This window comes from Larimichthys crocea, chromosome VII, assembly GCF_000972845.2.
Source record: "Larimichthys crocea isolate SSNF chromosome VII, L_crocea_2.0, whole genome shotgun sequence".
NCBI classification, from domain to species: Eukaryota; Metazoa; Chordata; class Actinopteri; family Sciaenidae; genus Larimichthys; species Larimichthys crocea.
The window spans coordinates 3479065-3492668 of NC_040017.1; the positions used below are offsets into that span (position 1 = coordinate 3479065).

The 13604-nt window shown below is 42.5% G+C and overlaps 1 protein-coding gene across 3 annotated transcripts; it reads left to right on the plus strand.

Moving 5' to 3' along the window:
* Nucleotides 1-4256: 4256 nt before the first annotated feature.
* Nucleotides 4257-10739, plus strand: ercc6l (excision repair cross-complementation group 6-like). 3 transcript variants are annotated; one of them, XM_027280668.1, is made up of 4 exons: nt 4274-4348; nt 4385-4421; nt 6161-6205; nt 6582-10739. In XM_027280668.1, the coding sequence occupies exons 1-4, from the start codon at nt 4330-4332 to the stop codon at nt 10282-10284; spliced, it is 3804 nt and encodes a 1267-aa protein (XP_027136469.1). In that variant the 5' UTR covers nt 4274-4329; the 3' UTR covers nt 10285-10739. The 3 variants fall into 3 exon arrangements, with proteins under 3 accessions (XP_027136467.1, XP_027136469.1, XP_027136470.1); XM_027280669.1 differs by having other exon boundaries at nt 4318-4355; nt 4392-4421; XM_027280666.1 differs by having other exon boundaries at nt 4257-4421.
* Nucleotides 10740-13604: the final 2865 nt, after the last annotated feature.

Genomic DNA, 13604 nt, shown 5'->3' on the forward strand with positions numbered 1-13604 from the left:
GTACCAGCTCATTTAGGAATACAGGGGAACAAAAAGCAGATCAAATGGCAAAGGAGGCAGCAAAGAAAGAAGAGGTGGAAGTTTAAGTAAAATGATCAAAAGCAGAAGGAAAAAGTTTAATATGGAAAGAAATAATCAATCAATGGAAACAACATTGGAAACACCAGGAAAAAGGGGAGACATAGGAAGAGATGATGAAGACAGGAGCAGAGTGTCAGGAGTGTAACAGAGTGTGGGAATGTAGAGAAGGGAGGAACATCATAATGAGACATCTGGTTTTATCTGGGTTCATTAAAAGGAAAGAAAAGGAAAGAAAAGAAAAGGAAAGGAAAGAAAAGAAAAGAAAAGAAAAGAAAAGGAAAGGAAAGGAAAGGAAAGAAAAGAAAAGAAAAGAAAAGGAAGTAGGAAAGAAGTAACGTCCAGCAGAGGGCAGTGTGTGCCACAATAAGGATGCAGACTGCCGTTAAAGAAGAAGAAGGAGAGACGTAAACATCAGGCCTGGTCAGCCACACACGGTTTTCTCTTGTTTCGGTATAAATCGGTGAATTCGGCTCATTGTCGGTCACAGACGAACTTCTCAGGTTACCTGTCCTCACCTGCCGTTTGTTCCTCAGTATTTCCGGTCATGTCGGGTTCAGTGACGTCAGGAGGAGAAATGACCAACGCTCAGCTGTTTCAGCAGGTGAGACAGAAACTTTACTGTTCATTACCTGAGCTCAGGTGAGACAGAAACGTTACTGTTCATTACCTGAGCACAGGTGAGACAGAAACTTTACTGTTCATTACCTGAGCTCAGGTGAGACAGAAACGTTACTGTTCATTACCTGAGCACAGGTGAGACAGAAACTTTACTGTTCATTACCTGAGCTCAGGTGTTTCAGCAGGTGAGACTTAACTAACTTATGATGAGTTAACACTGTTTATTAGATCTATAACTAACACATGATGAGTTAACACTGTTTATTAGATCTATAACTAACACATGATGAGTTAACACTGTTTATTAGATCTATAACTAACACATGATGAGTTAACACTGTTTATTAGATCTATAACTAACACATGATGAGTTAACATTGTTTATTAGATCTATAACTAACACATGATGAGTTAACATTGTTTATTAGATCTATAACTAACTTATGATGAGTTAACACTGTTTATTAGATCTATAACTAACTTATGAACAGACTTTGGATGCCTAGCAACCAGGGCCAGATGGAGGCCACCAATCAGAGCAGAGCAAGCAACCACAGCTGTTTCTGTGAGAGAGAAAACCCTCAAAGTACCCCTCAAACAAGAAGGCTTTGTGGGCGAACCGTAGAGTGTATCATTGAACAGGCTTCACTGTGAGCATCCTGAGCTCTTCCTGAACATCTACATATATATATTATGAGGCTAAAGTTATGAAATGTGACCTTTACAGCGATGGAAAGAAACTGGTACACTTGCTTTCCTCTGGAATTTCCCTCTCTGGTTTAACATGGCGGTCTATGTAGCTATCGGTGGGTGATCCTGGCGCATCAGTGCGTCTCCCGCTAAGTCTGACAGCTTCAGCAGTGATATCGCTGCGTAGCCCACAAATTTTTCTACGTGTCTATATAGAAATTATTTCTGTATTATTTGTGTATGTGCGACCAAAACTGAGGGAGGAGTAGTGTGCTGAAGTGTATGGAATAAGAATAAGATTTAAAGTTTGTGCAGTCTTAAACAGTGTGACACTCAGCTGTTGTAGAAATAAGAAATTAGTTATATTAGTTAACAGTTAAATTAGTTAACAGTTAAATTAGACGCCGAATGAAAGCCACAGCGTTTAGGCAGAATAATGGAAGAAACATCAAGTCTGAGATGTTCCAAACACAGATCCAGACTGGGGGGGTCCGCCAATTTTTGTCATAATATTTAACAATTTTCCCCAAAATAATGGTGAATGTGAGACTGCAGATCATTGAGAAACTACAGACAGAGGAGGCATTTGCACTCTTAACTGGATGAATCAGTGGACAGCTCTTTTTTGTTGTTGTTGTTTAATAACCAATAATAATTTTGCATGAACCTTTTCTAAACGTCTCCCTCCCTCCTGCAGATGGCGCTGCTTCGCTGGCTGACCTCTCAGACTGAGGAGGACCGTTTGATTTTGACAGCGGTGACGGGCGTCCGGGTCGGCTGTGAGCTGCTGAACCGGATCACAGGCCAGGACAAAGTGGACGCGTACAAGGTATCTGTGTGCTGCCTGCAGGGGGCGCCGTCAGCAACCACAGCTGTGCCACACCTCTGTTTGTCTTTCCTGGTTGTGATTAATTATATTACTGTGTGTGTGTGTGTGTGTGTCTTCAGAGAGAGTGTATCCTGGGCATCTCACAGTTCGTCCATGAGAACCCGCGAGCCTCGCAGGCCGTCATCAACGCTGAAGTGGAGAAGAGAGTTCTGGTCTTTGCTGCCCAGGTCAAAGCTCTGGAGACGGCTCCGATCCTCTGAACCACCACCCTAACCCTGCACCACGTGGGATCATTTTATATCTTGTTAATTTTACGTTTCTTGTATGTTAAACTGTGTTTTTATTGTGTAATAATTGAGTTTAAGTTTCACACTTCCCATCCAAAGCTGAGTGACGGAGTTCTGCTGGGTTGGAAAATCAGCTGGTTCCTGTAATCTCATGGAAGAATGCTGATCTGAACCTCCCTGACGCTTCACAACAAACACACACCTCATTGTACTGTTAGGAGCTGAATGTTAACCTGCAGTGTGTTAAAGTGTGCTCTGTTCTCTGCTGCATCTATTATATTAATCAACAAATCAAAGTTTATGTTTGCTTTAATTTGAAGGTGAAGACAGGAAGTGCAGGTAAATGTGAAGCAGCTTTAAATTACTGACAGCAGATCTGTGTATTCTGTTTTTATCACATTAAAATGAGCTTCCTGTCAACATATTGATCTTTATTTTGCCTCCAAAACCTGATTTGATGTCATAATGTTCATGAAACATGCAGATGGTTACTGTGAGCACAACACATGAAGATGAAGATGAAGTGTCTTACTGAGCAGTTAGAGCAGCACATCGCTCTGTTACTGTGTCAGTATATTTACACTGATGTTATCCTGTGCCTTCTTTCCTTTGAATGTCCCACAGATCTGTCCAGTTTCATTTGCTCTGTGGGGTTAAGGTCCGGAATCATTTTCAATGTTTCAATGATTCCTTCTGTCACAGACGAAAGTTAGACGAATGTTTATGCTCATTGTTCTCTAAAATCCAGGCCTCAGATAACTCATTACATTACATTACATTGCATTTAGCAGACGCTTTTATCCAAAGCGACTTACAGAGGAAGTCGCTTTGGATAAAACTCCCAGATGTCGTTCTGTGTCTCACCACAATGTTGTGGTATACTTTCTTATCCATGATGCATCAGTGTTCTCTAAGTCACCTGTTCCTGAGGCTGAATGTCCCCACACCATAATACTACCCCCTCTGTGTTTAACATACACTGTTCAAACGTCAAACACTGGACACCAGTCTTCTTTTGTCCATTTCTCTCGGGTGTTTCATTCTGTTTGTCTTTCAGTAATTCTGCCAACAAGTCCTTCTTCACCCAGTTTCTTGAGTCCTTAAGACTGAGAATATTTCTACCTTTCCTCTTTTGGTTCTGGTGTGAATTGGTGGCATCATGGCGGTCTAAACTGACTTCACAGTGTTTGGACTGCACCTGATATATATTCTATGGATTATAGAGCATAACATTGTAGATATTTCATTTGTTTTAATGGGGATTATATTATATATGTGTATAGATATATTGAGAGAGAGAGTTTATACATATATAAACTTCACACTCTGACAAACAGAACACAGACCCCACATGTAATCATTTTTTTAAACTTTATTTACCTTTTATCTCATTTATTAACTGTTTAGATACTGATTTATTAGCTTACATGTGTTCGTGATTGATAAAACGCTCATGCATAATGGAATCATTTATAAATAATATATAAATACTAATAGTTTTTGTCAGAAGTAGCTTGTTATTATTATTTCATATTGTTATATTTTTTAATTCTCACACATTATTTTGGTGAAAAAGCTCTGCGGCCTCCTCGGGGTCGCGGGCCCCTGGTTGAAAACCCCTGTTCTACGCCTTTGCACGGCTGACTCAACTCGGCTGCTGATTGGCTGGACTCAACTACGAACCCGCCCACCGCGACGCCTGTTTTCCTGATTCGTGGCGTCACCGCAGCGACCTCTCTGATAGGCTGTTGAAAAAATGGCGGGAGAAAAAGCAGCGGGCTCAAACAAAACTGAACTTCCGGTGTGTCACCGGGTAAAACAACGATGGATGTTGCTCAACTTAACGGCGACGTTGCCAGCATGGATGTTGCTCGATATGACGGCGACGTTGCCGAAGTTTCGGAAAAGCTGGAGCGGTAAGTACAGCTAACAGTTAGCACGAGTGCTAACGTCCCGCAGCTTTTTTTGAGTCACCGCACTGACGCAGTAACGTCACTGTAACTGTAACGTCACTGTAACTGTAACGTCACTGTAACTAAACACGACGTCACTGACTTCAATCTCATTGTTTGTATGTCCGTGGTGGAAAGTAACTGAGTACATTTACCTAAATAACGTTACTGTACTGAAGTACTGGTACTGACATGAGTACATTTATGTTACATAAAAAACTCAAAGTATTATTGAAGATTAAAGCAGATTACTGCTGATACTTTAACTACATGAAGCTGAGAATACTCAGTTGTTGTATTAATACTAATTAACATGGGTATTTCCTGGGTGTTGTACTTGACGGTTGTTGTATTTGTCTGTTGTCATACTTGTCGGATGTTGTATACTTTTACTGTACTTGTCAGGTGTTCTACTTGTTGGGTGTTGTCGTACTTGTCTGGTATTGTACATGTCGGGTGGTGTATTAATACTTTTACTGTACTGAAGTAATGGTACTTAACATAAGTACATTTATGTTACATAAAAAACTCAAAGTATTATTGAAGATTAAAGCAGATTACTGCTGATACTTTAACTACATGAAGCTGAGAATACTCAGTTGTTGTATTAATACTAATTAACATGGGTATTTCCTGGGTGTTGTACTTGACGGTTGTTGTATTTGTCTGTTGTCATACTTGTCGGATGTTGTATACTTTTACTGTACTTGTCAGGTGTTCTACTTGTTGGGTGTTGTCGTACTTGTCTGGTATTGTACATGTCGGGTGGTGTATTAATACTTTTACTGTACTGAAGTACTGGTACTTAACATGAGTACATTTATGTTACATAAAAAACTCAAAGTATTATTGAAGATTAAAGCAGATTACTGCTGATACTTTAACTACATGAAGCTGAGAATACTCAGTTGTTGTATTAATACTAATTAACATGGGTATTTCCTGGGTGTTGTACTTGACGGTTGTTGTATTTGTCTGTTGTCATACTTGTCGGATGTTGTATACTTTTACTGTACTTGTCAGGTGTTCTACTTGTTGGGTGTTGTCGTACTTGTCTGGTATTGTACATGTCGGGTGGTGTATTAATACTTTTACTGTACTGAAGTACTGGTACTTAACATGAGTACATTTATGTTACATAAAAAACTCAAAGTATTATTGAAGATTAAAGCAGATTACTGCTGATACTTTAACTACATGAAGCTGAGAATACTCGAGTACTTTAACTACATGAAGCTGAGAATACTCAGTTGTTGTATTAATACTAATTAACATGGGTATTTCCTGGGTATTGTACTTGTCGGATGTTGTATACTTTTACTGTACTTGTCAGGTGTTCTACTTGTTGGGTGTTGTCGTGCTTGTCTGGTATTGTACATGTCGGGTGGTGTAATAACGTTTTTACTGTATTTGTCAGCTGTTGTTGGGTATTGTATTTGTCAGGTGTTGTATTAATACTTTTACTACAGTAAATACTGCGTGGCGTCCCCTGATCGTGTTTCTTGCGCTGACATTTTGGGAGTTGATTTCAGTCTCTGGAGTTTCAGGGAAAATGAAACTGAAAGTACTCGCGTGTTAAAATACTTTGGTGTGTTTGTTGTGTGTACTTGTATATTTTATTATATTTGAGCGTGTTAAATGTTGACAACATGTAGCCGTGACCAAACGCTGATGTGTCTCTAACCCCGGCTGTGTCTTCACAGGTCTTTGTCCATGGACACTGAGGACAAGATGGAGACGTACCACAGGTATGTCACTGTGCCCGAGGACAGTTCAGCCTCTAACGTGTTTGTCTGATAACTAACAAATATTTTATCTGGATCTCTTGTTTTGTACTTTTAAACATTGATAGTGGATTTCTGTCAGCCGTGGGTTAAATTAACAGAACAAAGTTTGTAATGTCATTTGTCAAACAGAAGAATGTGACGATCTCTGTCTTTCTCTTATGTGACGATTATTTCCATTATTGATTAATCATTTAGGGCCTGTAAACCTCCTCCTCCTCTTCTTCTTGGTGGTACAAACACTACAGTTGTCAGCAGTTTACTTCACTGTCCATCAGGAAACTGTAAATCACAGAGCTCTATATATTTATTATTATTAATCGTTTGATGTTTGTTACAGATTTATCCAAGACGGTAAAGACGTCGCCCGACAAGGGGACATGCACAAAGCGCTGAAGTTCTTCAAGCTGGCGTACGACATCCACCAGAGTCAAAAACTCGAGAGCAGGATAAAGAAAATTGAGGAACTCATTTCCCAGAATGATTCCGAGGAAGACGAAGAAGAGTTTGTCAATGTAAACGGCAGCGGTTTGATGCTTTTCAAAGATCTGCACAGCAAGCTTTATGACTACCAGAGAAATGGAGTGGCCTTCTTATACAGTCTCTACAGAGATGGCCTCAAAGGCGGGATCTTGGCCGATGACATGGGCCTTGGTAAAACCATCCAGGTGATATCATTCCTCTCTGGTATGTACGATAATGAGCTGGTTAAACACACGATGCTCGTCATGCCAACTTCCCTCATCACAAACTGGACCAAGGAGTTTGCCAAGTGGACTCCTGGGATGAGGGTGAAGGAGTTTCACGGTACCAGCAAAGGAGAGAGGACCAGGAATTTGGAGAAGGTTCAGAGGAGAGGCGGCGTCATCATCACCACGTACACAATGCTTATGAATAACTGGCAGCAGCTGTCATCATATCACGGCAGAGAGTTCACATGGGACTACATGATCCTGGATGAGGCACACAAGATTAAAACAACAACCACCAAAACTGCTAAAAGTGCTTCCGCCATACCCTCCAAAAACAGAGTTCTTCTCACAGGAACTCCAGTCCAGAACAACCTGAGAGAAATGTGGGCTCTCTTTGACTTTGCTTGCCAAGGCACTCTCCTCGGCACAGCCAAAACATTCAAAGCAGAGTACGAGAACCCCATCACCCGTGCCCGAGAGAAGGATGCCACTCCAGGCGAAAAGGCTCTGGGGTCCCGGATGTCTGAGAACCTCATGGCCATAATCAAACCCTACTTCCTGCGCAGAACAAAATCAGAAGTGCAGAAAAACAAAATGAACGGTGCGCGTCCAGATAAAGAAGAAGATATTTCAGAAAAAGACAGCGGAGCTGTCATGCCCACTCTGATGAGAAAGAACGACCTGATCATCTGGACCTACCTGAGCTCTGTTCAAGAAGACATATACAGGCAGTTCATTTCACTGGACCACATCAAGGAGCTGCTGATGACCAGCAGATCACCGCTGGCTGAACTAAACATCCTGAAAAAGCTGTGCGACCACCCGAGACTGCTCTCTGCCGCCGCCATCGCCAAATTAGGCTTGGAGGAAAGTACGGCCGAAAGTCAGAACGACGATGCAGAGATGGACGCCGCCCACAGCATTGCCAACATCTCCGACGACACTTTAATAGCCGAGTCTGGGAAACTGGTCTTTCTGTTCACGCTTCTTGAACGGCTCAGGCATGAAGGCCACCGTACACTCGTCTTTGCTCACTACAGGAAGGTGCTCGACATCATCGAACGCATCCTCGGCAACAGAGGCTTCAAAGTGCTGAGACTGGATGGCACGATAACACAAATCGCAGAGAGAGAGAGGCGCATCACACTGTTCCAGAACGATGATCGATACTCCGTCTTCCTCCTGACCACCCAGGTCGGAGGAGTTGGCATCACCTTGACTGCTGCAAACCGAGTCGTGATCTATGATCCCAGCTGGAACCCAGCAACTGATGCTCAGGCCGTTGACAGGGCGTACCGCATCGGACAGACTGAAAACGTCGTCATCTACAGGCTGATCACCTGCGGGACAGTCGAGGAGAAGATCTACAGGCGGCAAGTTTTCAAAGACTCTCTCATCAGACAGAATACCGGAGATAAAAAAAACCCTTTTCGGTATTTTAGCAAGCAGGAGCTAAAGGAGCTCTTCACTTTGGAGGACACTCGATCCTCCACCACACAGATGCAGCTTCAGACCATGCACTCCAGACACCGACGGACGGACCCTGAACTGGACGAACACATCGCTCACCTCCACGCCATGGAGATGTTTGGCATCTCTGACCATGACCTCATGTTTTCCCTCGACGTCAACCACGACGAGGACCCGGAGGACCAAGAGGCGCACCACTACATTGAAGGGAGGGTCCAGAAGGCTCAGGAGCTGATGAAAGCCGAGTCCGAGTTACAGATGCAGCTGGCGGAGAGCATGGCATCGAGCACAGAACCAGCTTGGCTCCGACAACCAGCGGAGAACAACAGCAAAGATCGCTCTCATGAGAAAAAACCAAGAAATCCAAAACCAAGTTCTCCGTATCCACAACACGTCACCGACTTCAACGGATCACAGATCGTGGTGGAGTCGGACCAGTCTGGTTCCGACAAGGAGGACGGCCAACAGAGTGACCGAGTTATTGATCTAACTGCAGACGACAATACGCCAGAAGAACAACTTGTTGTTGAAGTAAGCCAAGACAGGCTTACTGAGAAGGATCTGTATTCCCCAAAACACCACTCTGTCAAGCAGGAGAGGAGTTACTCCTCCCCTCAGGAGGTGATCGAAGACTCTTTGCTGATGTCAGAGGACACTGATGCTGTAGCAGACGCCTCTGTTCAAGAACTAATGGACGTGTCTGCGGTATCAACGGCCAGCCACGCATTTGTTACAGCAGTTGATGACAGTGAACAACTGCTACCTGGAGCTTCACCCTCAAAGTATAAGCCCGAGATGGACGCCACGCCGCTGCAGAACAAAAGACTCTCCATGTTGCAAGCGTCCAATTCAAGCTTCAAAGCAGACACGTCGTCCAAAGTGAGCGCAGGACTTGAATCCTTTGAAGGCAACTTCAATTTACAGCTCGAGGACAGCGACATGTTCTCAGACCACGAGATCCTGGACCATCAAGAGACCGACGCAGAGGAGAGGAACTTGCTTTCACAGCTGCAAATGAACGGAAGTTTTGACGTGAACAAATCTCTCTCTGAGAGACGACACGAAGAAGCACTCGGGCGAAGCCTCCACACCTCCATCAAGGACGAGTCAATGAATGACTCCATTGTGATGGTCAGGAAAAAAAGAGCAGCAGTGATTTATGACAGTGAAGATGAAGAAGATGGTGACAGACAAGAGTTAAGTAAGAGTCAACTTGACAACTCTTTCCAGGTTCTTGGAGCCTCCACACCTAAATCAGCGCCCTCCGGCTCCACCCCTCTCCGGTCAAGAAAAAGCATTGGAGGAAACACATCTGTGGCCTCCCGCCGGTCCCTCCTCCAGTCCATCATCGAAGACATGGACAACCAAAACCAAGACACGGAGGACGAGGATGAAGACGAGGAGGACGTTTCAGAGAGGCATTCTGATGAGGCCGAAGAGGAGGAGGAGCTCCTTGGGTCAACTCAGGGTGAACTTCAACTTGAGGAGACCATCGGGGAGACATTAAATACAGAGGGAGAAGAAGAAGAGGAGGAGGAGGACGGGGAGGACTCTGAGTTGGCAGGTAGCCTCAATGAGTCAGGAGAGGAAGCTAGCAGTAACTCGGAAAAATCGAGTAGCGAGCCTGAGCTAGCCTCGTCCGAGGAAATGGATCTGTGCACCGCTGATCCCGGAGTCAAGACGACTGGCACAAACGACAACATTAAGTCCGACGGCGAGAGCTACGACGCCCTGGTCAGCAGAGGGAGGGAGAACTACAGCAAAGGAAAGCTGGACGACGCCTTGAGCTTCTTCCTGAGAGCCATCGACATCAAACCTGGAGATCCTGAAGTTCAGCATATGACCATCCAACTGTACCGGCAGCTCAGTCAGAGAAGCTAACCATAACGGGGCTAGCTGTCCACATGTCCACCGAAAACCAATAATCTGATGTCCATCCCCCGTCTGCAGCTCTCAGCTCCAAGCCCACTGGATCCTACTGAAGTCTCTGAGACTCTTTAGCCTCTAACTCTTAACATGTTGAGATTTCACAGTAGCAAATCAGCAGAAAACAAAATGAAGAGCCAGGCAGAGAGAGCTGCAGCTCATAATAATAAATATTTAGATTTGTCTTGTTATTTCCCTAAAAGTTTCTAGAGCTCATGGTGATTAAATGTCTTGTTTTGTCACTCGACTCCAAATGTAGACTTCAAAAGTAAGAGCAGCGTTTGGTATTGATTGGACTGACGGTGTGGGCCGAGCCGCACAGCGTGATCATCACTGATCAGATTTTTTTTTTTTTTTGTTGGCTCAGAGGAGAAACGTTTGTTGACTTAAACTTTGACGCAGTAACCGCACGGCTGAAGGTCAAAGTCCACCGGGCAGAGCCGATAATTTTCAAAATAAAACATCCTGCCAATAGCCAACTACATAGCATATTTAAACATTTAAATGCACCTAAACCAGAAAAGTTCAAGTCTGAAAGGCTTCTGGTGACGTTTGAATCTGAATCGAAACGCTGATGGTGGCACAATGTTTGTGAATATCTGTCGGCTTTGTGATTTGTTGCTGCTGTTAGTTACAGACGACAGTGAACAGTTTGTCTAACTTGTAACCTTGTTGTAATTATTGTATCTTACTGAAAATGTGCTTAGTAAAAGTTTCTCTGCATTCTCACACTTTCTCAGACATTGTTTATTATTTAAGGAACACTCTGTAACATGTTTACCGTATGTCATCATCATAAAATGATGTTCTGTCATCAGAGATTAAGGAAGTACAAATACTTCTTGATAACAAAACTACAGCCTGTTTCTGCTCAAGATATGAAACGTTTGATTAACGTTCAGTGTCTTCAACCTGGAAACCTGCGTGAGCTCCAGTCTGAAGAGACGACTCTCCACAGTTATGAATTCTGACTTTAGGACCAACTTTTAACCACTAGATGTCAGACACAGTTACATATTGTTCCTCTGAAACGATCAATAGATTTTAGTAATGATGGTCTCAGTCCAGTCTGGTCTAGATAGGTCGATACTTTATTGATCCCTGAAGGGAAATTAGGTCGTCATAGTCCGGTATATTTAAATAAACAGAATAAAATACTGAGGTAGAAAGTAAAAACACAGAATGGGACATGGACACTTAAAAAACACAAATAAGTAGATAAGGTGCAAGATGGTAATGTTATTGTTAATAACAGTATATAATAAGAATAATAATATAAAGGTGCGTTTCTTTTATCTGTCAGTTAGTCATAGTTCACATATATTAATGGGACGGGTGGAGACTAAGAAACGGGAGTGGTTCAACTTTAGTCAGCTGTTACATTAAAAAAACAAAAGTTAGGGATGCTGCAGTTTCCTAAACGCACCTGAAGGCATCACAATCTCTTTATATGGATTAAAATTTCAACCAATCAGAAATCTTTGTTACAAATTCTCTCTTTTCATTGGCTGAAGCCTTTAAAGGTGCCTTTGATTAAAGAGCCCGGACCTCCCGCAGGTGTTGGAGTGAAGGTCGAACTTCAGTCTTCCTCCTGATGATGATGATGTCATGATAATAAAGTTATGACGTCAACATAAGGGGGCGCGGTTTACTGTACAGCCCGACGTGGCCGCATGCGCAGTCTAACCCCCCCAGCTGGAGATTAGTTTTGTGACATGAACAGAAAAAAAACAGCCAATGACTTCCGGTTTAACTAGTCTGACTTCAAAATAAAAGCACGTTACACTGCACAGCATAAAGTGAAATACAAGAATAAAGTCACTGTTTATGACTTAATATGTTAAATTGAAGAAAAATATAAAGGTTTGTTTTATAATATTTAATATTGTTTAATGTTACTGCAAATTTTATATAAAATCAAAAACATAAATAAAGCTGCCGTGTAATGAAGGAAGAAGTCCAAGTACTCAATTACTAAGACCTTATAAGTGTACTTAGTTACTTTAACCAATGTCCCCTACAGAGTAAAACCTGGACGTAGTCTCCGTGACGTCCCCGCAGACTGTCTAAAACCTAGATGTAGTCTCTGTGACGTCCCCGCAGACTGTCTAAAACCTGGACGTAGTCTCTGTGACGTCCCCGCAGACTGTCTAAAACCTGGACGTAGTCTCCGTGACGTCCCCGCAGACTGTCTAAAACCTGGACATAGTCTCCGTGACGTCCCTAGCTGGTTTTGTTTACTCATTACTCTTACCATGGAGCATGGTTACACATGGAGTCAACACCATTTCATTCACTTTAATTAACATACTTCACCCTTAGAAATGAACTGCATGCTTGTTTCAGATAACACCTAAAAAAGACTGTGTCGATGGAAGCCCCCTCATTCCTTTTCAAAACAAAATAGGAAACAACAAATAGTTTTAATTTAAAGTTTTTTTGGTAACAATTAATAATTGTTAATTAATTTTAAGACACACATATTCACCATGAATTAGCTGCTTACTACATGTATATTAATAGCATACTAGCCACTTGTTAGTCATTATAAACCCTTAATTAATACCAATTCTGCAAGCTTTATTCTACCCTTACTAGACCCTTAACTACGAATTTCCCCTATATACGCTCCTAATTACCCATTATTCATAGTTATTAAGTACGTTGTTGCATATTAATTATGATCTAAATGCACACGGCTCAGTATGGGGCTTGTAAGGTGGTAGTATGCCCCCCCCCCCCCCCCCCCCCGGTCCGCATTAACATTGTCAAGCGTTGACCAGTCCGCAGTTAGGAAAAGATTGGGGACCACTGCATTACAGTGCACAGTACACAACAAACAGACAGCCAAGTAAGCTCCAATACAAATATCTCTTTTATTATGAGATAGCACACAGGACCGAACTTTCACTGGTTATGACAGCATACACATGTACACAGTATTATCACAACACAAAAATGAATGTACCAAAAAAACAAATAAAAAAAAAAAAAAACAATTTACAGGATTCTGCAGTACGGCAATAAAGATGCAAGTTAACTGAAAACAGCAGATTCTATGTACCACTCTTTTTCTAGAGCTCTTTAACACTCACTCTACTAGAACTTTTTCTGAACATATACGGTAAGCTCCCAACTACTTTAATATTTCATCAATAATGGAAGAAGTTTGCCACGGGATTTCATGTCTTCAATTATGACACGTTTCTCAGATGAAATGTGAGCAGCACATTTTTTTGCGAAAGACATCAGGGTGTCAGTGGCAGGGTTAAACT